The following is a 26,058-nucleotide window of genomic DNA, read 5'->3' as shown; positions in this document are numbered from 1 at the left end:
AATGTGCCAGCAGAGGGCGCCAGGTTCCCTGAGACTTGAGGTACAGATGGATGTGAGCTGTGCTGTGTTCTGGGTCCTGGGGAAGAACAGCCTGTCCTCTCTTACCCATGGGGCTATCTCTCTAGCCACCAAAAAAGTTTAGCCACAGCTAAAAAGTTAAATTATAGGTTTATTTAATTAGGATAACCTCGTTTTTTCACAATTAAAAAAAACATCACAAATTGTATTACATGATCCAGGCATGGGATTTTGTTTGTTTCTTCTTTTTTTGTTTTTGAGTCGGGGTTTCTCTGTATATCCTTGGCTGTCCTATATTCACATTGTAGACCAGGCTGGCCTTTGACACAGGGAGATCCAGCTACCTTTGCCTCCCGGAGTGCTGGGATTACAGCCATGTGCCACTGTACCTGACTCCAGGCATGGGAATATAAAGGCCTGAACTCATATCACAATTCAAATCATGTGAATTTATTAGTAAGTAAACCCAAACCGATTTTGACGTTGCTCTTTTTCTGTTCTCAGGGCTGTGACTTGCACGGAGGCCCTTCTCCTGTGTGTCATCCAGCCTGTCTGACACTGGCCTGTTTGTTCCCACTGCAGAAACAGGGACCCAGATATTGCCCTTGGTGGCAGCACAGGCCTGGAGCACACCCTGGCCTCAGGTGGCAGCACAGGCTCCACCTGGGAGCTTTGCCTCCACAGATGAGCATCCCATGCGTCAATGCCTTAATGTGCCAGCAGAGGGCGCCAGGTTCCCTGGGACTTGAGGTACAGATGGATGTGAGCTGTGATGTGTTTTGGGTCCTGGGGAAGAACAGCCTGTCCTCTCTTACCCATGGGGATATTTCTCTAGCCACCAAAAAAGTTTAGCCACAGCTAAAAAGTTAAATTATAGGTTTATTTAATTAGGATAACCTCGATTACATGATCCAGGCATCATCTTTCTTCTTCTTCTTCTTCTTCTTCTTCTTCTTCTTCTTCTTCTTCTTCTTCTCCTTCTTCTTCTTCCTCCTCCTCCTCCTCCTCCTCCTCCTCCTCCTCCTCCTCCTCCTCCTCCTCCTCCTCCTCCTCCTCCTCCTCCTCCTCCTCCTCCTCCTCCTCCTTCTTCTTCCCATGCCTGGAGTCAGGGTTTCTCTGTGTAGCCTTGGCCGTTCTGCATTGACATTGTAGACCAGGCTGGCCTTTGACACAGGGAGATCCAGCTACCTTTGCCTCCCGGAGTGCTGGGATTATAGCCATGTGCCACTGTACCTGACTCCAGGCATGGGAATATAAAGGCCTGAACTCATATCACAATTCAAATCATATGAATTTATTAGTAAGTAAACCCAAACCGATTTTGACGTTGCTCTTTTTCTGTTCTCAGTGCTGTGACTTGCACGGAGGCCCTTCTCCTGTGTGTCATCCAGCCTGTCTGACACTGGCCTGTTTGTTCCCACTTCAGAAACAGGGACCCAGATATTGCCCTTGGCAGCAGGCCAAGGAGCACACCGTGGCCTCAGGTGGCAGCACAGGCTCCTCCCATCAGGCTGTTCCCACCACCCTCACGTCTCCACTTCAGCCTCTCTTCACTGCACACACCTTTCTGTTCTCTGTTTCCCGTCCCCCCACCACGTACTTGTTCTTCTCAGCAGGCAGGCTGCTCTGGTGTGGAGTGGAGTGGCTGAGGGTTTCCCTTCCCTGCTGTACTGGGGACACTGCAGGCTCCTCAGACTCCTCTGCTGGCACCTGCTCTTTCTCAGCCACCCTCGGAGCCTCCCCGGGTCTCTCAGGCTCCTTGGAGCTGCCCAGGGAGCTCACAGCAGACGCCGGCTTCCATCCTGCCATGCTTCAGGTTTTCATCCTTGATGGCAATGGCGCGCTCCGGGATCTGGTCCTGTGGCAGCAGGTCCTCCACAGGCTTCGGAGCTCAGAGATGGGGTGGATGTTGGGGTGGACAGACTCGAGCACTGGATCTGGGCCCAGATGGAGCCGAGTTGTTCCTCCCACCGCATGGGGGTTCTCTATTACTGACTGAGATGGGAGGCCCCAGCAGGTGTGGGCAGTGCCACCTCTGGGCTGACAACAGAATTCTGTGACTGAGAGAGGAAGATGGGAATTTAGGATATAAGGAAGCTGCTGCCCAACTCTCTGCAGAATGGAGCTTTGCGACATGAAGACACTAGTTACAGTGGAAGAGGCTCTGTATGGAAGGGTGTGAGTGGGAAGACTGCGCAGTCTCTGTGTGGAGCAGATGAACTCCCGGATCTTGAGGCCCCGAGACTCAGCAGCTACCCATTTGGACCGTAAAGGATGGACGATGGGAAGAGCAGCTTAGAAAGCATGAACGCAAGGCTGTGAACTTTGATAACCAGAGAAGAACTGAATGGCTGGGATGGAACCCATGCAAGTGCTTTGCGTAACGCGGGTGAGGCGATTGACCTCATCATGAACAGGCATCTGAGAGTCAAAGTGAAGATGCCGTTAATTTGAGGTAGTCCTCCTGCCGTAGCCGCAGAAGCACTGGGATTGCAGGTGTCCACCACTAAGCCATCACCACCAACCAGCTCCTTTTGAACTGAGTGCTTCTAATTCTGACACAGTGATCCCCCAGGAAAGGGGCTTTAGAGCAGGAGGAAATGCTCAGTTATGCTAATATTTAGGCCCACAAAGAAACAGCCATGTTTGCTCAGCTTCTTCTGGCAGGACCAACCCTGACCTCAGGCTTTCCATTCAGCTCCTTAGCGCTTAAGACACTACACAGTCAACCAAAGATCACCAGTACTAGGCAGAAGCCACCAAAGGAAAAACAAAGCAGAAGAAGGGACTAAGAGGAAACAGAGCAACAGAAAATGAAACATGAGTTACAATGAGTGCCTCAGAGAGACCAGAGGAGGAAAGCACTACAATAATGAGCAAGGAACAAAATAAGCCTCAGTGATTAAGATAACACACTTCCTGAAAGAGCTGAGGGATTCTGTGCACTCCCTCCTGAGCAGGAACCCCAGAGCAGAGGCACAAGGTCTCTTGTGGGGAGGATGCAACCACTGAGATAATTTGGTCAGCACTGACCTACCTTATCAGTCCACATGCTAGTGAGGAGCCTGCTGCCTCTGCGTGAAAATCCCGCCTGGCAGTAATCACCATAAGATCATCTGAGACCAGACATGACCATGACACAGTGCAGCTCAGTGGAAGTTAAAAATGACATGAATGCACACAGGTGTCAGTGTGCTTGTGTGCACGTGGTCATGTGTGCTGTGGAGCTCATATGGAGGTCAGAGGACAACTTGCTGCGGTCCATTTCCCCCTTCCATCATGTGCAGTCCAGGTCACCAGGCTTGGAAGGAGGCATCTTGCTCCCACCGCCCTGTGTTCTGACCGAGCAGTTTCTTAAGAGCTTTAGAAGCTCTTAGATGGGTTGGTGCCGGGAGTTTTGAACAGACTGTCATTGTCTCACAGCTCAGAGGGAAGCATAGTTAACTGACAAGTGCTCTCAATTCCAAGGATGAAGCAAGAATGAATCAAGTCCATTCTTGATTAGCAAATCACATGCAACTCACCGATTGTTCTAGTTCCGATGGTTACACCATCAGATGGAAACCACAGCTAGTATCCCGAATCCCATATACGCTGTGCCTTCTGTCCATATGTATTCCCATGAGAATGTTTAATCCATGAGTGTAGGACAGTAAGAGGCTAACAACTGGTAACAGGGTTATTAATTATTACATTCAGTAAACTAAAATAAGCAAGAATTAAATAGTGTCCCATGAGCACTCAGATACTGACAAGGTGAAAGGGATGCCTGGCTTGGTCTTAAGTGACTAGGAGGTGTGTGGTCTACACAGTGTGGACACACTGGAGAAGCGTTTGACTCATGTGCTGGGGAGAACAGAGCAGAGCAATGGGGCTTTCCACACATGTGGGGCAGGACAGGAAGTCCTCACAGCTCCAATTGTTTGCTTCTGGCATTTTTCATTCCATATACTCAGATCATGTTTAATAAGTGGAAAAAGGCAGAGAGAGAATAGCAAGTGTGTAAAAACAGAAATAAATACATTGAATAAATAAATAAGTAAAGAAAGAAAGAAAAAGAAAAGACAGAAATATAAACGTAAAATCAGTCATGCACAGAAACCAGGGTGTTTTCACACTGAGAAGGGACATCACAATCTAAGAGCCAGCTAAGTCTTAGTAGACCCTGAAAGCAGAAGTGGTTCCCTGTGTCAAGGGCCTGTTAGGGACATAGGGAGACTGATCCAACTGCTTTCCAGTTCCCCCCCGTAGTATTCAGCTGGTTAAGTGTAGGTGAGTCTATAGGCACTGGTTATGTACAGGTGGAGATGTAGGCAGTGGTTATGTACAGGTGGAGACGTGGGCAATGGTTATGTGTGGGTGACTCTATAGGCACTGGTTATCTGTAGTTGAGGGTGTGGGTGGGAACTGGTTGTGTGTGGGTGAGGATGGAGACCCTATTGAATACCAGTTGAACCTTGCCTGGGTAGCACAGTAGAGCGGGTCCTGGTGGAGAGGGCACTGTTGAGTCAGCCTGCACTTTGCAGGCTGTGGAGTTGAGTGAGCTAGCCAGGGCAGTGCTGGAGAGCTCCCCCTGGTGATGCAGGTTCAGGAGACCTGGGGGGCTGAGCCACTCAGCTACCCACCAGGCCCAGATCCAGAACGGTGAGTTGGCCAATACCAACATCTACCTCACAGATGAAATGCTGGAGTGTGTGAAGGGCTGGTCCTGTAGATCCAAACTTCAGGATCTCCATAACACAGTGCAACAACAGGATATTCAAGAAGAGTCCTGGTGAGGCTCCAGTATTGATAGTGTAGCAGGAGTCAGCAGCCTCAAACAGTGACTGATTGCCATGAAAAAGGTGTGCATCGGAAAGCATTCAATGTTGTTTGTAGTTTTTCACAATGTGTTTGCTTTGCTCCTGTGGTTATTTGCTGATACAAGCTCCTCTGTCTCAGAGTTAGTTCATGGGCATGAAGCTACTTAAGAAAGTTAAGTTCAAGCACAGCTCACTAGTCCCTCCTGAATACCTTCATGGTCAGCAAGAGGCATGGGAACATTCTCTCAAGGGTTAAAACAGACTGCACATGGGTTGAGAATTTACTTTTTAAGCAGTATAAATGGGCCAGCTCTAAGAAAGCACTGTTTGGAAAGGTCACACATTTGATCACAACAAGGTTCTGAGTTCAGGGAGTCTCAGTTGTCATCCACTCAGAGTTCTGTTCCCTTCAAACCCTCCTTGCCCACCACAGTGGCTGTTCTAAGTGTCTGGATATTGAACCATATGCAAAGCCTTGGAGCTCACACAGCTGCCATTTTACCTTGTCTCCTGTGAATATTTGTTGTATTTTTATCTAACATGGGAGATTTATGTTAATTCTGATTAAACTTAATGTGAATTTCTTCACTGGTGAAGAACTGATGTTTAGAGATGTGTGTGATGACCAAAGTGCTGGGTGATGTCACCAGCATCCACTGCACTAGCTAACTGAACGCTGGAGGCTTGTGGAACACAATGGACATGGATGTCGGCATTAAGCCTCGTAGGAAATGTCTCCATTCTGCTCCTGTTTCTGTGTAGATTCTGTTTGTTTGAAGGGGAAAGCAAGGAAGTGTGACCTTTCTCATGACTGCTCCTATAGTGAGAAAGAGACAGCAAGAGCTGAAGTGAAGCACATAGTGGTTAGACTCCGCAGTCCCGAACATACTGAGACAGATCTCGGTTTTGACAGTGGTTTCTCCATGCCACCCTGTGGAGGAAAGTGAGACAGGGGGATAAATGGTTAACATCTGTCTCCTCTGTCACACACATACCTTGGGGGAAGGGGAAGAGTGTAACTGACAGCATTGAGACTGGCCTCTGGCCAAGGTCTAGTGTGAAACACAGGCTATCGCTGCACCAGAAACTGCTCTTGACTGGGGGAGCTATGTCTACACAGCAGTTTGATCCCCTCCCATCGCTCAGGAGCACACAGGATGCTGAAGATCTGTGTCAAATCATATGTACTGTACAGTTCACTGATCCAACAGCTACTCTGGAGACCTGACCAGGAAGTAGTCATGTGTGGGAACTCTCACAATCTGCAGAAATCCCTAAAATTAATGATGCAGGAAAAGCCCCCATTTGGACCCGAAGTTCTCAGAATGACACGTGGGCCCTAGAGAGACTCACTGCACACATCAACAGAACCAGCAATTTCCCTTCCAAAGTTCCAACATACCATGCTCCAATGCCTTATGGATCTCTCACAACCCTCTTTGCACATTGTATGGCTTGAGTGATGTCATCCTGCAGCAGAGCTGAAAGACAAGGGTGAGGAATGACAAGGACAGTTATAGAACACACTTTCCGTTCACACCCAGCCAGCGAGCCTCTGTGACACTGAGCAGCGAACACAAGAAATTATTTTCCACGTGTCCATGAATCTGTGACTATGGGCGACAGTCTCTTGATTGTCTCTATGTGACAAGGCATATATTACTTTATTTCTCACGCACACAGTCCCTGGAGGGCTGGGAATGCTTGAGGTGTAGAGGTATTTGAGCGTGTGCACGTGCTTGTGTTCTTGGGATCCAGCACTGATGCAAAGTGAAGAACCCACTGGAGTAGTGAGGAGGCTCTGCAGGGTGTGGGGCTGTCAGTACAGTGAGGGAAGCCCCTCTCCCTCACCCTGGGGAACAGAACAAGCAGGGAACTGTCAGCTGGGTATCTACCACTGAAAAGAGCAGGGGCTGGAGAGAGGGCTCAGTGGCTGAGAGCAAGGATGCTCGTCCAGAGGTTTGCTTCCCAGCACCCACATGGCAGCTCACGGCTGTCTATAACTGCAGTTCTAGGAGAGCTGAAGCCCTCTTCTGGCTTCCACAGGTACCAGCTACACACAAGCTGAATAGACCTAAATACAGGCAAACACCCACACACTTAGAGATATAAATTAATACTTTAAATATATATATATATATATTTAAGCATTCAATGGATAAAGCTCTTCCTGGCAGCTTAAGCAGTAAAATGGAAGCAGCCCAGCTGCTTAAAGTGGTGTTTCCCAGTCAGAATATCCATTTTATTCAATCAATCAACAAGTTATCCCTGTTCATAAGGTCTCAAAACTTTTTTTTTCTCCATACTGAATGCCCCTCCCTTCCACCTCACATGGGTCTCTATATTAGCCTACCTGTCTTCCTGTTCCTTTCTCCTTTTTCCCCCCCATTTTCACTCCCTCTCAGCTGTTTTCTTGCTCCACCTCTCCCCCTACAGTTAACTTTATTTAATCCTATGTACAACACTCAAGCAGAAAGCTCTTGGATTAAAGGTGTGTGGCAGGGCTGGGCCACACCACAACTAGAAGCAGGTTCTTTTTCAGTAAAGAGCACAGTCTGGGGTTCACAGTGTGATTCGATATCCTGCAGCACAGCAGAAGCAGCATGAAGGACGGGGAGAGAGGAGAGAGGCAGGGCCCTCTACGTTGTTAAAGGGAATGTAGCAGGCAGAGAGGGTGATGGTGGATCTTCAGCACTGGAGACTGAGGAGACCACAGGAGAGGCAGGAAGGAGAGGGAGGGCACGTCTGAAGTGCTTGCCAAGAACAGTGTCAAAGATGAGAACCTCTCTGCGTAGGAGCACTGAATGTTCACCCATGTCTGCAGCCATACGGAAGTGTCAATGTTTTTGTGAGAGGCATCCTGGGTCTTAATCCCTTAACTATATTTTGTTTTGTTTTGTTGTTTTTCAAGACAGCTGTCCTGAAACTTGCTCTGTAGATGAGGCTGTCCTTGAACTGAGAGATCTGGCTGTCTCCGCCTGAAATTAAAGGTGAAGTGCTGAAATTAAAGGTATGTAACACCCTGTCTGGCATTCTTAACTATATATTTGTTAGACATTGAAAGAATTATTTCTTTTATTTCTGAGATCATAATGTCATTACAACATTTCCCCCTTCCCTTCTCTCATTCCAAGTCATGTCATACACCCCTCTTTGCTCTCTTTTAAATTTATGGCCTCTTTTTAAATTAATTGTTATTATATGCATGTGTGTGTGTGTGTGTGTGTGTGTGTGTGTGTGTGTGTGCACACGTGCATATATATATTCCTAAACATGACCTGCTCGGTGTCTTTTTTTTATTTTTCTTATCAGTTACATTTTATTAACTTTGTATCCCAGCTGTATCCTGCTCCCTTATTCCCTCCCAATCCCATCCTCCCTCCCTCAGCTCCTCCCTGCCCCTTTCCAAGTCCACAGATTGGGGGGGACCTCCTCCCCTTTCATCTGATCCTGGTTTATCAGGTACCTTCAGGGCTGGCTGCAAAGCCCTCCTCTGTGGCCTAGCAGGACTGCTCCTCCCTTGGGGGGTGGGGAGGTCAAAGAGCCAGTCATTGAGTTCCTGTTAGAAATAGTCCCTGTTACCCTTACTATGGGAAACCAATTGGTTACTGAGCTACCACAGGCTACATCTGAGCAGAGGTTCTAGGTTATATCCATACATGGTCCTTGGTTGAATGTCAGTCTCAGAAAAGTCCCTGTGCCCAGATATATTTGGTCCTTGTGGAGCTCCTAGCCTTTCCACGTCATACTAACTCCCCTTCTTTCATATGATTCCCTGCACTCTGCCAAAGGTTTGGTTATGAGTCTTAGTATCTACTTTGGAACACTGCTAGGTAGAGTCTTTCAGATGCCTTCTGCAGTAAACTCCTGTCATATGTTCAATGCACATCCCATCTGTCTTTCTAAATGAGGATTGATCATCTTCACCCATGTCCACTTTCTTGATTATCTTCTTTAGGTGTATAGATTTCATTATGTTTATCATATCTTATAGGTCTATATAAGTGAGTATATACTATGTTTGTCTTTCTCCTTCTGGGATACTTCACTCAGAATGATCTTTTCTAGATCCCACCATTTGCCTGCAAATTTCATGATTTCCTCCTTTTTGATTGCTGAGTAGTATTCCATTGTGTAAAAATACGACAATTTCTGTATCCATTCCTCCATTGATAGACATCTGGGTTGTTTCCAGGTTCTGGCTATTACAAATAAAGCTGCTATAAACATGGTTGAGCAAATGTCCTTGTTGTGTACTTGAGCAAATTTGGGACACCGTCATCAAAACAAAACAACTGCCTACAGATTGGGAAAGAATCTTCACCAACCCTTTATCTGACAGAGGGCTAATATCCAGTATATCTAAAGAACTAAAGAAGCTGAAAAACAACAAACCAAGTAATCCAATTAAAAAAAAAAATGGGAAACAGAGCTAAACAGAGAATTCTCGACAGAGGAATATCGAATCGCAGAGAAACACTTAAAGAAATGTTCAACCTCATTAGCCATTAGGGAAATACAAATTAAAACGACCCTGAGATTTCACCTCACACCCATCAGAATGGCCAAGATGAAAAACTCAAGTGACAACACATGCTGGAGAGGTTGTGGAGAATGGGGAACCCTCCTTCACTGCTGGTGGGAATGTAAACTTGTACAACCTCTTTGGAAGTCTATCTGGCGCTTTCTCAGACAATTAGGAATAGTGCTTCCTCTGTGTCTTTTTTTAAGTATTTGCTTTTATTGTGTGTATACGAGCACTTTGTCTGCATGTATGTACTGGTACCATTTTCAGGCATGGTACCCTTAGATGTCAAAAGATGGTGTGGGATCCCCTGGAACCGGTGTCAGTGATGGTTGTGAGCCAGCATGTGGGTGCTGGGAGCTGAACCCAAGTCCTCTGTGAATGGCAAGTGCTCCAGATTTTTTGGGTCTGTTGCTCTCTTTGTGGAGCTTCTGTCCCCTCCAGGTCTTTCTATCTCCCCCTTCTTTCATAAGACTCTCTGCACTCTGCAAAAAGTTTGGCTATGAGTCTCAGCCTCTGCTTTGATATACTGCTGGGTAAAGTCTTTCAGGTCTGAGCACCTTTTTACTGTCATAAATCATATAGAACTGGAGCAACAGTGGGAGCGGGAGTAATGGGCAGGCAGAGGTGACAATCCTGGGTGAGAGGCTCCTCCTGTGACCTGAATGATGAGTTGAAGGCAGCCAAGGCAGAGAGATGTGGTAACTGAGGCAATGTGGCACTGAAAGCATTTCAGGTTGGAAGGCAAGAGCAAGTCATTCCCAGAAGTGCGGAGGTGTCTGCTGAAAATGGGAAGACACAGGGCTGGAGGGAGCAGGGCCAGGCCTGGCTGCTAACCCCAATGGCAGCGGGATCTAGAAATAGTGGGAAACTAGCTGCCGATTTTAAATCAGGGATAATAGGATCAAAATCTTTCTTAGGAGCCACTTTAGGGCTGGTTATATGACTCAGTGGGTAAATGCATTTGCTGCCAGATCTGAGTCTGATTCCTGAAGCTCACGCTGTGGAAGGAGAGAACTAACTCCTGAAAGTTGACCTCTCACCTCCACACGCACACTGTGGCACACGTGCACCTCCCCAATAAATACATAAATGTCACAAACATTGAAAAAACCCTGTACTGGTGGGTTTAAAAAAACGCCAGACTTGGCAAGGCGGGACTTCTAGAAAGCTGACAAATAATCTAGGCGGCTGATGGCACTGGGCTCCGGGGAGAGCTTAGGTGGCGAGCAACCTAAGAGAATAAAAGGTGAGACCCCGGTGACTCTAGAAGGGTTAGAAACAGAGGAAAGGGAGATAGTGATAGCTTTTGTATACGAAATGTTTATAAGACTCGAGGATAGCTTCTGGGCATCAAACGTTTGTAAAAAAGTCAAGTAATAAACTTCATAATTTTTCCAAGGATCCATTTTTTGCAAATTTGCTGAGAGCAGAGGAGGATCGAAAGTGAGCAGACAGGAAAGGGGCGTGGCTTGTGTTTGGGGTAGAAACGTGACTGCAGTCATTTTGGAGAGCAGGGACACCACCCCAGCAGTGCTGACAGGAGACGAGGGTGGCTGACCTGACCTGATGGCTGCTTTGAAACTTGTGCTTTGTTTTGTTTTGGTTTTGTTTCTGTTTCTTGAGGCAGGGTTTCTCTGTGTAATAGCCCCGGCTGTCCCGGGATCTATTTGTAGACCAGGTTGTCTTTGAACTCACAGTGATCCACCTGCCTCTGCCTTCCGGGTGCCGGAATTAAAGGCATGCAACACCACCCCCTGGCAATTTCCGCCGTGAATAATGAGAACATACCACACACTCACACCTCGTTGATCCTTCACCATCTTCTCTGCACAAGCTACAGCCATCCTGGTGTCCTCCTGCTGCAAAGCGAGAGAAGGATGAGGAACAGAGGAGACATCACAGGAAACGCATTTTTCACGTTAGATTTGGTCAGCTTTGTTCTATTCGGTTGAGCAAGAATGCCAAGACATTACTCTCTCCATCGTCCACATTTCTGTGACTGTCCAAGGCAAGATTTTCTTTGTTCCGTCCCTTTTATCCTGACACAAAGGACTCCTTTTGTGTCACTTAATAAAGTCATTGGGAGTTCTGGAATTACTAACCACTATGACGGAAGCTTCTCTTTGTACTTCACCCTCACGTAAAACATGCTCATAGCGTCTCGCTCGGAATTTCTGCAATGAGCGTTTATCCTAGGAAACTAAGAAGGTCCTGGAGAGATGACCCGGCACCGAAGAGCGTCAGCTGCTCTTGCAGGGGAAGAAATTTGATTCCAAGAACACTCCCGGTGGCTCACAACCCATAGCCATCTGCCCCTCCAGTGTCAGGGGATCGGTAGCCTTCCTGTGACTTCCTTGAACGCCAGGCACACGTGCAGTGCGCACACACATGCAAAGGGAAATCACAAAACAAACAACTCTAAGTTTGAAAATAGGAACTTTAACTCTAAATTTAATGGTATGAAAAGTACCCGAATCTGTCCGTAGCAGGAACCTTTCCACAGCAATTTATGAAAGGGAAAAGTGGAAACAATCTTAAGTGCTTAACTGTAACAGCTAAGTCATTAAATGACAGCGTGAACACACAGGGGAATTTTATTCACTCTTTAAAAAAATGATAATGCAGAATTTGTATTTGTTGCAATAATGTTGAGTGGTGAGACTCACATTACAAAGCAAGATATATGTATGAATTGAACTTTTTCAAGCACACATTAAGTATTTGTATGTGCATGATATAATTTGATTATTCACACATGATTGATATGCATTCTGGAAGAATACATACCAAAAGTCAGTAATGTTGATAAGCCACCGGAAACTTATATTGAAGCTGCTACATTTTCTTATTTGAATTTCAAAGCTTTATCCTTTAGTTGTAGATTATAATATACTGCCAAGTGTTTTAAAGTAAAATAACAAATTAAAAAATTAATGTTTATTTCAGGTAATCTTAACATTTAAATATTTAACCGTTGTTTAATTTTAATATTTAAGTATTAAACGACATCAGTGCTGTTAGGATCATGACCTAACAGCCCCGTCTCTTTCTTTCTACTATGCATCAGGGTTAATATTATAGGACTGTGGCACATTGTTCTTCTTGTAAAAAGCAAATGTCAGTTTTTCCAATCCATAAACCCATAATTTAATTTTCAGGAGTGACAATCATTATCAGTAAGAGTACTGTTTTTTGGAGACACAAACTAAAGAATTTAGAAATAAAATACATCATGTATTGAATTTATTCTAGCAGCAATGTATTACCTAATGCATAAATCTATATTTTGATATAGCTAATTTTAAAGTGAATTCAAAACATTGATATCTTTGAATGTGTTTGAATTCGTGTGTATATATGTATGCACACACAGATATAATCTTTAGGCAAAATACTAAAAATCATTTAAAATGTGTAATCACATGGATATCCATTGTACTAATATCTAATTTTCTGTGTTTTAAGAGCATTTTACAATAAAAGGACATAGAATCCAATTTTCCCTTAACCATCCCTAAGGAAATATGAAGAATGCATTATTCTGAACCAAATAATAATAGAAGCAATTTAAAAGACATTTATAGATAACTCTAGAAATATGTGTATGTTAGGTACCAACATTTTATGACAAGAGTTTTTGTTCGGCTGGTTCAGGATCTGATCTCTCCACTTGTGGCTTTGGGCCATGGAGGGGGACGCCCCTCGGCCATGGCCCCGCACTACCAGCCAGCCTGCCCAATGCAGGAAGTGTGTGTCTACAGCAGCTGCTATTGTGAAGAAAACATTTGGAAGCTCTGTGAATACATCAAAACCCACAACCAGTATCCCTTGGAAGAATGTCATGCTGTCTCCATATCAAATGAGAAGATGGTACCTATTTGGAAACAGCAGGGAAGACCTGGGAACAGACCTGTAATCTGGGATTATCATGTCATTCTGCTTCACGTGTCACGTGAAGGACAGAGCTTCATTTATGATCTTGATGCTCTCTTGCCATTTCCCTGCCCTTTCAACATTTACGTAGAAGATGCCCTTAAGTCTGATGATGACATTCTTCCACAGTTTAGGAGGAAATTTAGAGTGGTTCGTGCTGATTGCTACTTGAAGAACTTTGCCTCTGACCGGTCTCACGTGAAAGAGTCCAGTGGGAACTGGAGAGAGCCTCCTCCAGAGTACCCCTGCATTGAAACTGGAGACTCCAAAATGAACCTGAACGACTTCCTCAGCCTGGACCCTGAAGTAGGATGGGGAACTGTCTACACAATGTCTGAGTTTGTGCATCGGTTCAGCAGTAAAAGCTACTGAGCCTGATGCTAGTTCTTGTGGAACTAGAGAAGCTCTAGGATATGAATAAGTCATCCTTCCATTTAGTAGAGCAGCCTGGCACAGGCAGCTTAGAGGTATATTTTAATCATTAAATGTGATGGGAAACATTAATGAAAACAAAAATGAGTGAGTAGCCCCCCCAACCCCAATTTTTTTTTTTTTTTAGCTTAGGATCTACCCCAGAGTACTATCTCCAACCCTAAATCAGTTAGTCACCAGCCTCAGACATAGACACACAGCAAAATAAAAGCTTTCCTGATGACATGCCACACGTGGTACGTGGTTGTTAAGATACTTCCATGGCTTACTGGCTGAGACATGCGATGACCTAGGCCAGCAATTGCTTTTGTTTAACCAGAAGTGTGGACTTCAAGCCAGCTCCTTTTGTCTGCTCTCTCTCCTTCCTGTCTGGCTATACTCTAAACTCCTTGAGCACAGGGTTGTGGCCTATGGCTCTAAGAATCTGTTGCCCGTTAGAGGTATCTGTAAAACATTTCTAGAGAGAGCTCTGCTGCCTGGAAAGGGACACTGTTGTGAGCTGAATCAGCTATCAGTATTAGTCTTTTTGGACTACAGTATTTAAAAAAGTTGCAAATATCTTCTGTGAGTGTTGTTTGGCCTGTTTATATACATAGTTTTAAATAAAACTGACTCAAAATTAAAAAGAAAAAAAAAGAGTTTTTGTTCATTTTTTCCCTTGCCTGGGGACAGAACCCAGGACTTATGGGTACAAGCAGAGGCTCCATGTGAATGTCACCAGACCCTCAGTTCTTATTTACAGTAGTCACTGCTTAGAGGATGAGGTGGAAGGCTGGAAGGCTTCTGGTCTGGGATGAAGCCAAAGTTCTGGCATCGGTGCTGAGTGTCTTTCTTGTGAGTATCCACAGAGGGTCTGTGATATCCTACAGTATTGTCTTGTCTTCCTCCTGCAGGGTAGTCCGCAGGCATTCAGTGCTGACAGAGTTTGGCCATTATCACACCAGCATCGGCTGCTGATCAGAAATATCCCATAGTCCGTGCTTTGGTCTCCATGTTTGTAGTTTATAGCTTGTGTGCTAAAACCACTCCCCCACTTGGCCAAACACATCCCTGAAAAGAATTGTTTTAGTAATAGGTAGACTCAATGTTTTATACCGTATACCTTGTAGGTAGCTGTATAACCAATAAAGTATAACCAATAAAATTATACTTTTATTGGTAGCTTGCTTTATAAGCGTAAAGATATTAACTTATGACATCTTAATACTTTAGCAGTCTTCATCTAGGTTTTTAAATGTGTGTGGTGTGTGTGTGTGTGTGACATGCTCAAATGGAGCCTAGAGGACAACTTTGGAGTCAGTTTTCTCCTTCCACCATTGCCTGGGGTCTGGGATTTACACTCATGTCACCAGACTTGAGTAGCAAGTGTGTTTATCAGGGGAACCATCTAACTGGCCTCGCTTCTGCTCACTGAGTTTCTCAGGCTACTTTGGGCTCCAGCAAACTTTCCACCTCTAGCTCTTGAGCAGTTGGAACTACAGTTGAGGGCCACCACTTGCATTTCAAAACCTTAGCTTTAAAGGGGCCCTAGGAGAATGTTTTTATAATGTACGTAATTTTATGATAATAAGCAAGATAAGGTGCTTCTGAAAATACTCAATTAGTATTTCTTCTGTTGCTTTCATAATCAACCCTACTTCCCCCTTTCTGATCATCTATTCCTCCCCTCATATGCTCTGTATGGTATTTTGTGAAGGTATGAAGCTGAGGAGACTGACGGTTTGCCAGACTGATTCCCCTGATTCTGCTGCCATCTGGTCCAACTTCCTTTAGTGTCCTGGCCAATTTACATCAGTTGTAGACCTTTCCCTGGAGATGACAGAAGGCAGGAGGGGCCCCAGAATAAGGAGAGCCTTCATGCTGCCTGGGAATCACCTCAGCAGCTGCCAACGGCAACCAGGCCCAGGTATTCAAACATCTTCTAACTCCCTTCACCCTCTAGGGTTTAGGGATGCTACCTTTTGAGCTTCATGCAAACCAGGACGATCCACAAACTTCTAAAGCATTTTTCCTCCCAATGTTCGAACAGAGACTCTGGTCTATAAAGCACAATGTAATGACACTGTAAAGAGCTGGCTCGCAGAGAACTGAGAGCTAGCCCTGCTTCCAGAGCAGGAAGTTAGAGCTACTTTATCTTAAATGTGAGCAGTGTAAAGAGAAACAAAGTGGTTAGACTTTACTGCTTAAAATAAAGTGACTATAAGACAACAATCTTTTAAATTAAATTGTTCAGTGTGCATTTACTATTTGGTATTCATTTTTCTCTTAATATTATCTTAATAGACCTTATCATAAAATTAATTTCTTAATAGTTAGTGTGATATGAATTTGCTTAGTCAGTTTTTTATAGACTTTCTTGATAAAATTATACATTTTGAATTGTTGTAAACTAGTGGTTTGATTTTTTTTTTTTCCAGACAAGGTCTCACTTGCAACTATGACTGGTCTGGAAATTGCTATGTAGACCAGGGTGTCCTTGAGCTCTTCTGCCTCTTGAGTGCTGGCATTAAAGACATGGGCCACCATGCCCAGTAACCAGCTTTCTGATTTTTTCTTTTTCATTCTTTCCTTTGAGTTACTCATTTATGTCATCTAGCATAAGCAAAGGAATAGAAGATCAGTACACTTGTCATCATTTGATATAAGAAGAGGAAAGAGTAAGGCCCCGCATGCTTTCTGGTTCACACCAAGGCTCAGAGCACACCAGAGCTGCGGGCCACATTGGGATTTCCTTAATTCATCTTTACAGCTGGGTGAAAGTTAGGAGTCTGTGTATAGTTCTCATGTCCAGAGGGATAGAGCTTGGTGCTGATGCAGAGATGGAAAGAGCCATGACTTGGATCCCTTGTGCTCTTAGTGGTGTGACTTGAGGAAACCATCAGCATGCTCACTGGTCAGGGCCATGGGAGGAAATAACTGAGGACTTTCCAAATCAGAACTGAGGCCTTCTACCAGAACTGAGAAATTAATTATGATGAGCGTTGTGGGCTTTAGGCCAGAATGTTGGGAGTTGACTGTGGATTGGTCAGCTAATTGACTTTGCCCCCACAGTGGAAGCCAACTTTAAAGGTCAAAGTTTTGCCACCACTTACGATAATCTATAGAATATACATGGAACCTGGATTAGAGGAAGTGTGCTGGACACGGGGCCCCAACCCAGCCAATTCACCTAAAAATATTTGGGAAAGGCAGTAACAATGAAAAAAGCCTCATGAGATGTATCCCATAGAGGAAGAAAAACAGGAATTTAAGATGTGGGGAAGCAAATCCCCAGGTGCCCACAGAAATCAAGGAGGAGGAGCCTGGATCCTGCCCTGCCACCTGGAAAACACTAAGAGAATCTGGAGGCAGCACTCTATGGCAGCCCATGGGCACCAGGACAGGTTAGAAGTCACTTAGATGCTTTGGTCTTCTTTTCTGGGAGGGAGAAGAGGTTGCTGTCCCTTCAGTGACCCCAGAGGAAGAACGAGACAATCCCTTTTTGGAGAGAATGCATCGGACACTCTGGATGTGAGACTCGAGACACAGCCTGGGACTGGGATGTCGTTCAGTGGTAGAATGCATTCTGGCACCTGTTGATTACAGGCTGCTGTAGTGTGGCTTTGTCCTCCACAGAAGAGGGTCACCGCCTTGATGTAGAGAGCACACCTGGTAGCCTGGGCAATGGGCGGAGTAGAATATCCCAGCAATGATAATAGGGTTGTCAACATTTCTGAGTAGGCAGAGGAGGGGACAGTCCCAAGAGCCCCATCATGGATTCCAGCCATTACTTCCTTCTGTTCTTTCCCAACAGCTCGTGACCTTGGGTGTAACGTGGGAAACTCCATGATGCAGCTTCAATGATGTGGTCATGAAGATGTGAGAATTTACAGTGATGTAGCCAGCTGTTTTAGGTTGCCGGTGATTCTCTAAGTGTTCTCTCATTTACATTCTGCAAGTAAATACCCTTGTTGGTTCACTGAGTTGGACATTGCTGAGTTACTGCTTTGATCTATTGTTGGTGCCCTATATGGGTGAGTAGACCTTTGTTCGTATTCTCTCATACAAAGTTCGTGAAATGCCAGTACAGAGAGACAGAGTGGCTCCAATCAGAGTTAGAATGGCATAATGCAAATGTGGAGCTAAAAGAAAAGCTGCATTCTGCACCTCAGCCAGGACCCTTTTCCACCTTCCTCTCTGCAACCTGATTACTGCCTGACATAAGAGCTCCAGGCAGGATTCAGTGTGATTTCCTTCTGTGGTAAATGTTCTGAGGAGGAGACAAGAACTGCTGGTGCCAACACTTGTGACTATCAGCAAAATGGCCATTTCCACTTATTTGCCTCTGACGTGGCCTACCCAGGTCACAGATTTTCCAGTTAGCTTCTTAGTGTTTAAGGCTATACAAAATTAACCCAAGGTCACCACATACCTTCCAAAAACCATTAATCTGAAAGACAGGTGAAAGCGCATGTTGAGAAAGAAGAACTTAGAAAATAGGAGCTCAGGAACACGTAAAATAAAACGCAAAGTATATTGTATATTTCAGAGATAAAAGAAAATATCTCATAGAATAAGCTGCATGCTATAACATAATGCTTATAATACTTGAAAAAAATATAAATTATGGTATTATTAAAAATGTGATTGCCTTAAGAACACAGTTACTAGAAGAGCGAGGAGATGTTCTGCACTCATTTCTACATGAGAACCAGGGCAATGGCAAGAAGCCTCCTGGAGGCACACAGCTGCTGGGGACACTGAGCATGCATTGCTCCATCTTGGAGGCCAAAAGCTCAGGAGAGGAGCCTGCAGCTTCTGAATTATGGCCTCAGCCTCAGCAATAACCACTTAATGTCCATCTCAGGCAGAGACTGGATCTAGTCTCAGGAATCCCCTGTTTGTTTGGTTTGTTTGTTTGGTTGGTTTGGGTTTTTTTAACTGTATTTTCTTGAGAAATATAGAAACTGATTCATAGAGAATGTCGGGGGGTTGTTAGTTTCTTTTTTGCTTTTAACTCAGAAAGACCATCCCTACCTCCCCACTGAAGTCAAATTGAATCTCAGAGACAAGATTGATGAATTACAAACATATTGTGAAATTTCCATTTACAATGAACAGGTTTACACCCACACGTAGTTGAATTAGGTTGAATTGTTCTGAATTTTCAGAGTTGAATGAGAGTGAAATCAAGGAAGTGAGATAGTGTCTCTCATCCCAGGCATCACACTCTTTTTTTTCTTTTTCTTTTTTTCTGAAAATGTTTTCTGGCCTCCTGGTTCATAACATCATCGATCTGTGAGGACAACTTTGTTGTTTTAGTTTGCAGTGATGCTCTGTATTAACCATCTTGTTTCACCATAGTTTCTGTGACCACTCCTTGAGTTTGTTTCTGAAATACTGCTCTTTCTGTATTAATATTAAAATGAACTTGACATGAGAAATTGTATAAAAAAGCATTACATGTTTTTTTATGTTCTTTTCTTTTCTTTGCTTTATTCTCTCTCTCAGTCCTTTTCTTTTTCTTTTTTCTGAGACAGTGTTTCTCTGTGTAGCCCTAGCTGTCCTGAGGTATCTATATTCCTGTATTAGGTGACATTTCCATTAAGGGTACAAGGTGCATGTTAAACAGTATTCTAGATTAACTAGATCAGCACATGTATTAGAGAGGAGCCTACATTTGTTAATTTAAAAAACAAACAAACAAACAAAAAAACACTCAGGAGCCAGATGCTCAGCTGAACATCTACTAGTTCAGAGAGGCAGAGAAAGCACCTAGTTGACCTTTTTACTTGGCCCATGTTCCAAAAGGAAAATAGCTCCTTCTCCATCTCCACAGTCTTAAAAACCCTTCAAACCTCAGTGTCCAAGAGAGTTCCTCAGTAATAGGAACAGGGACCATCTATGACATGAACTTATGGGCTGGCTCTTTAATCACCTCCACCTGAGGGGGGGAGCAGCCTTACCAGTCCCCAGAGGAAGACAATGAAGACAGTCCTGATAAGACCTTATAGACTAGGGTCAGATAGAAGGGGAGGAAGACCTCCCCTATCTTTGGACTGGGGGAGGGGCATAGGAGAAGAAGAAGGAGGGGGGTGGGATTAGGAGGGGATGGGGGATGGGGCTAGAGATGGGATACAAAGTGAATAAACTGTAATTAATAAAAATAAAATACAAATTTTAAAAACCCCTTCAAACCGAATGTTTCTCCTTCCTACTTCCTGTGTGTCTCTTTATTCATGCTCTAGACTTCCTCTCAGTCTCTATGGTTTCTTTCCTATGTTCACCTCATGTCAACTGGTTATTTAGTCTACCTCTTGACCTATAGTTGACTTTATTTTATCCTGTTTACAGAAAGATCTTGGATTAAAGATCTAGGCTGAGCCACACCACAACCACTTGTTTACAGTAAATAGAAAATTCTTGGATTAAAGGTGTGTGCTAGGGCTGAACCACACCTTAACTAGAAACAGGGTTTACCAGTACACACTCTCCCAGGCTTACACTACGATCAAATATTCTGCAACAACTGCTGACACAAGAATAATCAAAATATTTTCATGTAGTAACAATTTGAAACAGATACTGAGACTCACAGCCAAACATCGGGTGAAGCATAGGGAGCCTAGTGAAAAAGTGGGGGAAGGAGAAAAGGATCTAGACATGACAAGAGCTCCACAAGAAGACCAACAGAGCCAACTAACCAGGGCCCAGAAGGGCCTATGTAGTCTGAAGCACCAACCAGGGACCATGCGTGAGTGGGACCTAGGTCCTCTACTTACTTGCAGCCAATGGGCATGTCAGGCTTCTTGTGGGGCTACTAGTGAGAGAAGTGGGTTGCTATCTCTGACATGGACTCTGTTGCCTGCTTTTTGATCACTTCCCACTGATGGGACTGCCTTACCAGACCACAGGGGAAGAAGACAAACACAGTCCTCATTCGACTGGATGAGCTGCCGTGGGTGGGGAGGACATCTCCACTATTCTTAGGAGTAGGGGAGAAGGAATGTAGGAGGGAGGGTGGGACTATGAACAGAGGAGGTAGGAAACTGTAATCAAGATGTAAATCGAATATATATAAAAGAATCAATTTACTTCTTAATGGAGCAGCCATAGCTATAATCAAGAGATCCACAAACAGTTTTCAAGCCATCTGTCTTGTGACTCGGATGTCTGTTGTCTGATTCAGATACTTAAAGCATAGTCAGGTAGCTTTTTGGTTCTCATACCTGGCCAGACTGGCAATTCTATTCCTCCATCCTAAGTGGGAAACACAGGTTCTAAAGTGTTTATCCAGCAGCTACACTGAGCTAGGCATGCCCTGTGCCCGGATTGGGTTGAGGGGAGAATGAGGCACAGGTCATCTTGGTCTGAGGCAATGGTTATGTGTAAGTGAGGGTGTAGGCAATAGCCTTGTATAGGAGAGGATTCAGGCACTGTTATGTGGGTTCTTCGCCCAGGCCTGCATGGCTTGCTTTACACGCTTGGGCTAGGCAGTACTTGGCAGGGCAGTGTGTCAGGTGTGGCCTCTCCTCTCCATTCTTAATGATCCACATAATTAAGCAATTTAAAACAAACACTGAACACTTATTCATGGACTTCCAGAACATCTTTCCTCAACTTACAGGAAAAGGTCAAACTCTGAAGTCCCTAGAACTGTAGGAACTTCCTGCTTTGCATACATCTCAAACAGAGGAGGCAGCAGTTGCAAGAGAAGGAAGGAACCTGGAGGATACTTAAATAAGAGGCTGGTCTTCTCTAGTCAGTCAGCAGCTGATCCAGCTTCCAGGTCAACATGAAGGCTCTCCTCACACTGGGACTCCTCCTGCTCTCTGTCACTGTCCAGGCCAAGGTCTATGAACGCTGTGAGTTCGCCAGAACTCTGAAAAGGAGTGGAATGGATGGCTACAGTGGAATCAGGCTGGCAGACTGTAAGTCTCCTCTTGATACCTCTAGATCAGCTTTCAGAGCAGGGACAAGGGAGCAGTGAGTGATCAGAGAGAGGGAGGGAGTCAATACAATATTATGTTTCCTGTGTGTTTGAGTTAATTTGAATAAAAGCATCACTGTTTATCTTTTGAATCAGAGATATTGGATGAGGGCACAGGAGGGGAAATTCTGTGCCATCCTAAGCCATAGGAAAATTATGGGGACAGAAGTTCCACCTGATTGACAGGCTGAGGCAGGAGAATCACTGGAGAGACTATGTTGGGCGATGCAGACAGACCCAGGCTGAACTAGTTGTAATATATTGTACTATTCAACCATATGATCATATGTATAAAGTGAACACAGCCAGATCAAAGTGCTGATTTTGGTGTCAAATACAGATCGTTTGCTGTTGCTGCTTATTGACAAACACTCCTTTCTTTTCAGGGGTGTGTTTAGCTCAGCATGAGAGTGACTATAACACACAAGCTACAAACTATAACCCTGGAGACCAAAGCACCGACTATGGGATATTTCAGATCAACAGCCGATACTGGTGTAATGATGGCAGAACCCCAAGAGCAGTGAACGCCTGTGGGATACCCTGCAGCGGTAAGACAAGGCAGCTTTACAGTGAGAGCAAACAGCCCATCTGCTCTCACTGTGAGAGCAGAGATTCTGTGCAGGGACATAGCAGTGGAGGAACCTGGGGAGACTTCTTGCTGTTAGCAAGTCATTGCTAAGCACATCAAAGTTAGCCAAGGAAGACGGTAGGCTTAGGGTGCAGTTTGATGATAGAAGGCCCTGCTTACAGATTAGAGGGAACTTGACTCTACCTCTAAAGTCTTTGAATGGATAAATTAAATTAAATTAAATTAAAATAGAGGATGGGAAGATAGCTCATACAGAAGGGTCACCTAACCCAAGGTTGACCCTCAGCAGCCACATAAAAGCTGAGTTTGGTGATATACAATTTTAACACCAGCACTGGGGAGTGAGACAGGCAGATCCATGGGGCTCACTGGCCAAGCAGCACAGCCTGATCTGCAAGCCAGTTCCCAATGGCCGACCCTGCCCCAAAAGCAATGTGGACTATTCCTGGGGAAGAGCTCCTGGGGCAGACCTCAGACAGAGATCTGTAGTAATCGCTACTCTGCAAAACTTGGTGGCTAAATTTTTCTAAGAGAAAATGGATTTTGGAACTTTCTTTGTAACATACTTAGTCTGTCTTTAAAAGCATTTGTACACTCATCTACAGTTATTGGAAAGTATAAAAAATGGAATATCACTCCAAGTTTGAGAATTTAGACGTTCACTTAACTGGAAAACAGTTGTAGTTAAATACTGTAAATCTGTGCTGTAAAGATATCTATATTATACTGTGTACATAGTTACACACATAAAATATGTAAAAATTGTACATTTCTTATACAAATTAAATTATACTTACACAACCTCATGATACCAGTATCACCCAAAACCACATCCGTAATAATAAGTACTGACTTGAATTATCATCTGAAAGATGAAATAAAACTACAGTAGCAATAGTCTGTGCTAGGAAACACCGCTGTTAAATTAAGTTTATGTCTTAAAGCAGCTGGGCTTATAAACCACCAGGAGGAGCTTTAGCCATACAACTTATACAGTGTTTTCTTTTTTAAAGTATTTATTTATATATTTAAGTGTCCAGGTGTTTTCTCTGCATGTAGGTCTGTGCACCGTTTATGTACCTGATACCTGTGGAAGCCAGAAGAGGGCTTCAGGTATTCTGGAACTGGAGTTATAGACAGCCGTGAGCTGCCATGTGGGTGCTGGGAAGCAAACCTCTGGACGAGCATCCGTGCTCTCAGCTGCTGAGCCCTCTCTCCAGCCCCTGCTCTTTTCAGTGGTAGATACCCAGCTGACAGTTCCCTGCTTGTTCTGTTCCCCAGGGTGAGGAAGAGGGGCTTCCCTCACTGTACTGACAGCCCCACACCCTGCAGAGCCTCCTCACTACTCCAGTGGGTTCTTCACTTTGCAGCAGTGCTGGATCCTAAGAACACAAGCATGTGCACACGCTCAAACACGTCTACACCTCAAGCATCCCCAGTCCTCCAGGGACTGTGTGCGTGAGAAATAGAGGGACAGACACCTTGTCACGTAGAGACAATCAAGAGACTGTCGCCCATAGTCACAGATTCATGGACACATGGAAAATAATTTCTCGTTTTCGCTGCTCAGTGTCACAGAGGCTCGCTGGCTGGATGTGAATGGAAAGTGTGTTCTATAACTGTCCTTGTCATTCCTCACCCTTGTCTTTCAGCTCTGCTGCAGGATGACATCACTCAAGCCATACAATGTGCAAAGAGGGTTGTGAAGGATCCACAAGGCATTGGAGCATGGTATGTTGGAACTTTGGAAGGGAAACTGCTGGTTCTGTTGATGTGTGCAGTGAGTCTCTCTAGGGCCCATGTGTCATTCTGAGAACTTCGGGTCCAGTTGGGGGCTTTCCTACATCACTACTTTCAGGGAATTTCTGCAGATTGTGAGAGTTCCCACACATGACTACTTCCTGGTCAGCCTTCCAGAGTAGCTGTTGGATCAGTGAACTGTACAGTACATGTGATTTGACACAGATCTTCAGCATCCTTTGTGCTCCTGAGCGATGGGAGGGGATCAAACTGCTGTGTAGACATAGCTCCCCCAGTCAAGAGCAGTTTCTGGTGCAGCAATAGCCTGTGTTTCACACTAGACCTTGACCAGAGGCCAGTCTCAATGCTGTCAGTTACACTTTTCCCCTTCCCCCAAGGTATGTGTGTGACAGAGGAGACAGATGTTAACCATTTATCCCCCTGTCTCACTTTCCTCCACAGGGTGGCATGGAGAAACCACTGTCAAAACCAAGATCTGTCTCAGTATGTTCGGGACTGCGGAGTCTAACCACTATGTGCTTCACTTCAGCTCTTGCTGTCTCTTTCTCACTATAGGAGCAGTCACGAGAAAGGTCACACTTCCTTGCTTTCCCCTTCAAACAAACAGGATTTAAACAGAAACAGGAGCAGGATGGAGATATTTCCTACGAGGCTTAATGCCAACATCCATGTCAATTGTCTTCCACAAGCCTCCAGCGTTCAGTTAGCTAGTGCAGTGGATGCTGGTGAAATCACCCAGCACTTTGGTCATCACACACATCTCTACACATCAGTTCTTCACCAATGAAGAAATTCACATTAAGTTTAATCAGAATCAACCTAAATCTCCCCTGTGTTGGATAAAAGTACAACAAGTATTTACAGGAGACAAGATGGACTTAGGTAAAATGGCAGCTGTGTGAGCTCCAAGGCTTTCTGTGTGGGCTCAGCTCGGACACTTAGAACAGCCACTGTGGTGGGCTAGGAGAGTTTGAAGGGAACAGAACTCTGAGTGGATGACAACTGAGATTCCCTGAACTCAGAACCTTGTTGTGATCAAACGTGTGACCTTTCCCAACAGTGCTTTCTTAGAGCTGGCCCATTTATACTGCTTAAAAAGTAAATTCTCAACCCATGAGCCAGTCTGTTTTAACCCTTGAGAGAATGTTCCCATGCCTCTTGCTGATCATGAGGGTATTCAGGAGGGACTAGTGAGCTGTGCTTGTCTTTAACTTTCTTAAGTAGCTTCATGCCCATGAACTAACTCTGAGACAGAGGAGCTTGTATCAGCAAATAACCACAGGAGCAAAGCAAACACATTGTGAAAAACTACATTAAATGAACATTAAATGATTTCGAATGCACAACTTGTGTTTGTTTACTCTGAGCTGGTATCTGTGGGGGAAATTTTATATATTGGGAAAAATCAACTTCCGAATCTGAATATGGACTCCATCCTCACTTACACATAACCATCACCTTCATCCTCCCCTACACATAGCCTGTATCTCCATCCTTACCTACACTTAAACAGATGGATATCTCTGGGTAAGATTCCGAAGCAAACTCTATTGGACAGAAAGTAAAGGGAGGTAAGGGCCCAAGGAACTGGGACATTGCCCTCAGACCTACCTTCCTCTTCTTGGGCTGGCATGCTGTAGGGGTTTGTCTCTCTCCTTGCCATCACTCTCTGCTTATCAGTTGCCTGTGCTTAGGCCAGGGGTATCTGTATTTCTGCACTAGGTGACATTATATGCAAATGTCCAAGTAGCATGTGAAACAGTATTCTAGACTAAGTGGAACAGCATGTGGATTAGAGAGGAGCCTAAATGTTGTTTTTAAACAAAATCCCAAAGGTTTAACTTTACTAATAAGGACTCAGGAGCCAGACGCTCAGATGAATGTCTACTAGCTTAGACAGACAGAGAAACTACCCAGTTTCCTTTCTCCTCAGCCCATGTTCAAAAAAAAAAAAAAAAAAAAAAAGCTCCTTCTCCACACTTACAAACCCTTCAAACAGATTGTCCCTCCTTTTTACTTCCCA

At 44.6% G+C, this 26,058-nt stretch overlaps 2 protein-coding genes and 1 pseudogene across 2 annotated transcripts; 2 read left to right on the top strand and 1 right to left on the bottom strand.

Annotated features, from left to right (window-relative positions):
- Positions 1 to 5,433: 5,433 nt before the first annotated feature.
- LOC110552393 (lysozyme C-like) lies at positions 5,434 to 15,572 on the bottom strand (annotated as a pseudogene).
- LOC110552391 (protein N-terminal glutamine amidohydrolase-like) lies at positions 12,973 to 14,337 on the top strand. Its single transcript, XM_060376949.1, has one exon. The coding sequence runs from the start codon at positions 12,973 to 12,975 to the stop codon at positions 13,651 to 13,653; it is 681 nt and encodes a 226-aa protein (XP_060232932.1). The 3' UTR covers positions 13,654 to 14,337.
- Positions 15,573 to 21,435: 5,863 nt separating the features above from the next.
- On the top strand, positions 21,436 to 25,381 carry LOC110552392 (lysozyme C-2-like). The gene is made up of 4 exons (XM_021643653.2): positions 21,436 to 21,623; positions 22,069 to 22,233; positions 23,927 to 24,005; positions 24,477 to 25,381. Exons 1-4 carry the CDS (start codon positions 21,488 to 21,490, stop codon positions 24,541 to 24,543), a joined length of 447 nt encoding a protein of 148 aa, XP_021499328.1. The 5' UTR covers positions 21,436 to 21,487; the 3' UTR covers positions 24,544 to 25,381.
- The last annotated feature ends 677 nt before the right edge of the window (positions 25,382 to 26,058 follow it).

Source organism: Meriones unguiculatus, chromosome 2 (genome assembly GCF_030254825.1).
Source record: "Meriones unguiculatus strain TT.TT164.6M chromosome 2, Bangor_MerUng_6.1, whole genome shotgun sequence".
Taxonomy (NCBI): Eukaryota; Metazoa; Chordata; class Mammalia; order Rodentia; family Muridae; genus Meriones; species Meriones unguiculatus.
The sequence above is the reverse complement of the archived record's forward strand: the minus strand, read 5'-3'. Positions and strand labels throughout refer to the sequence as shown.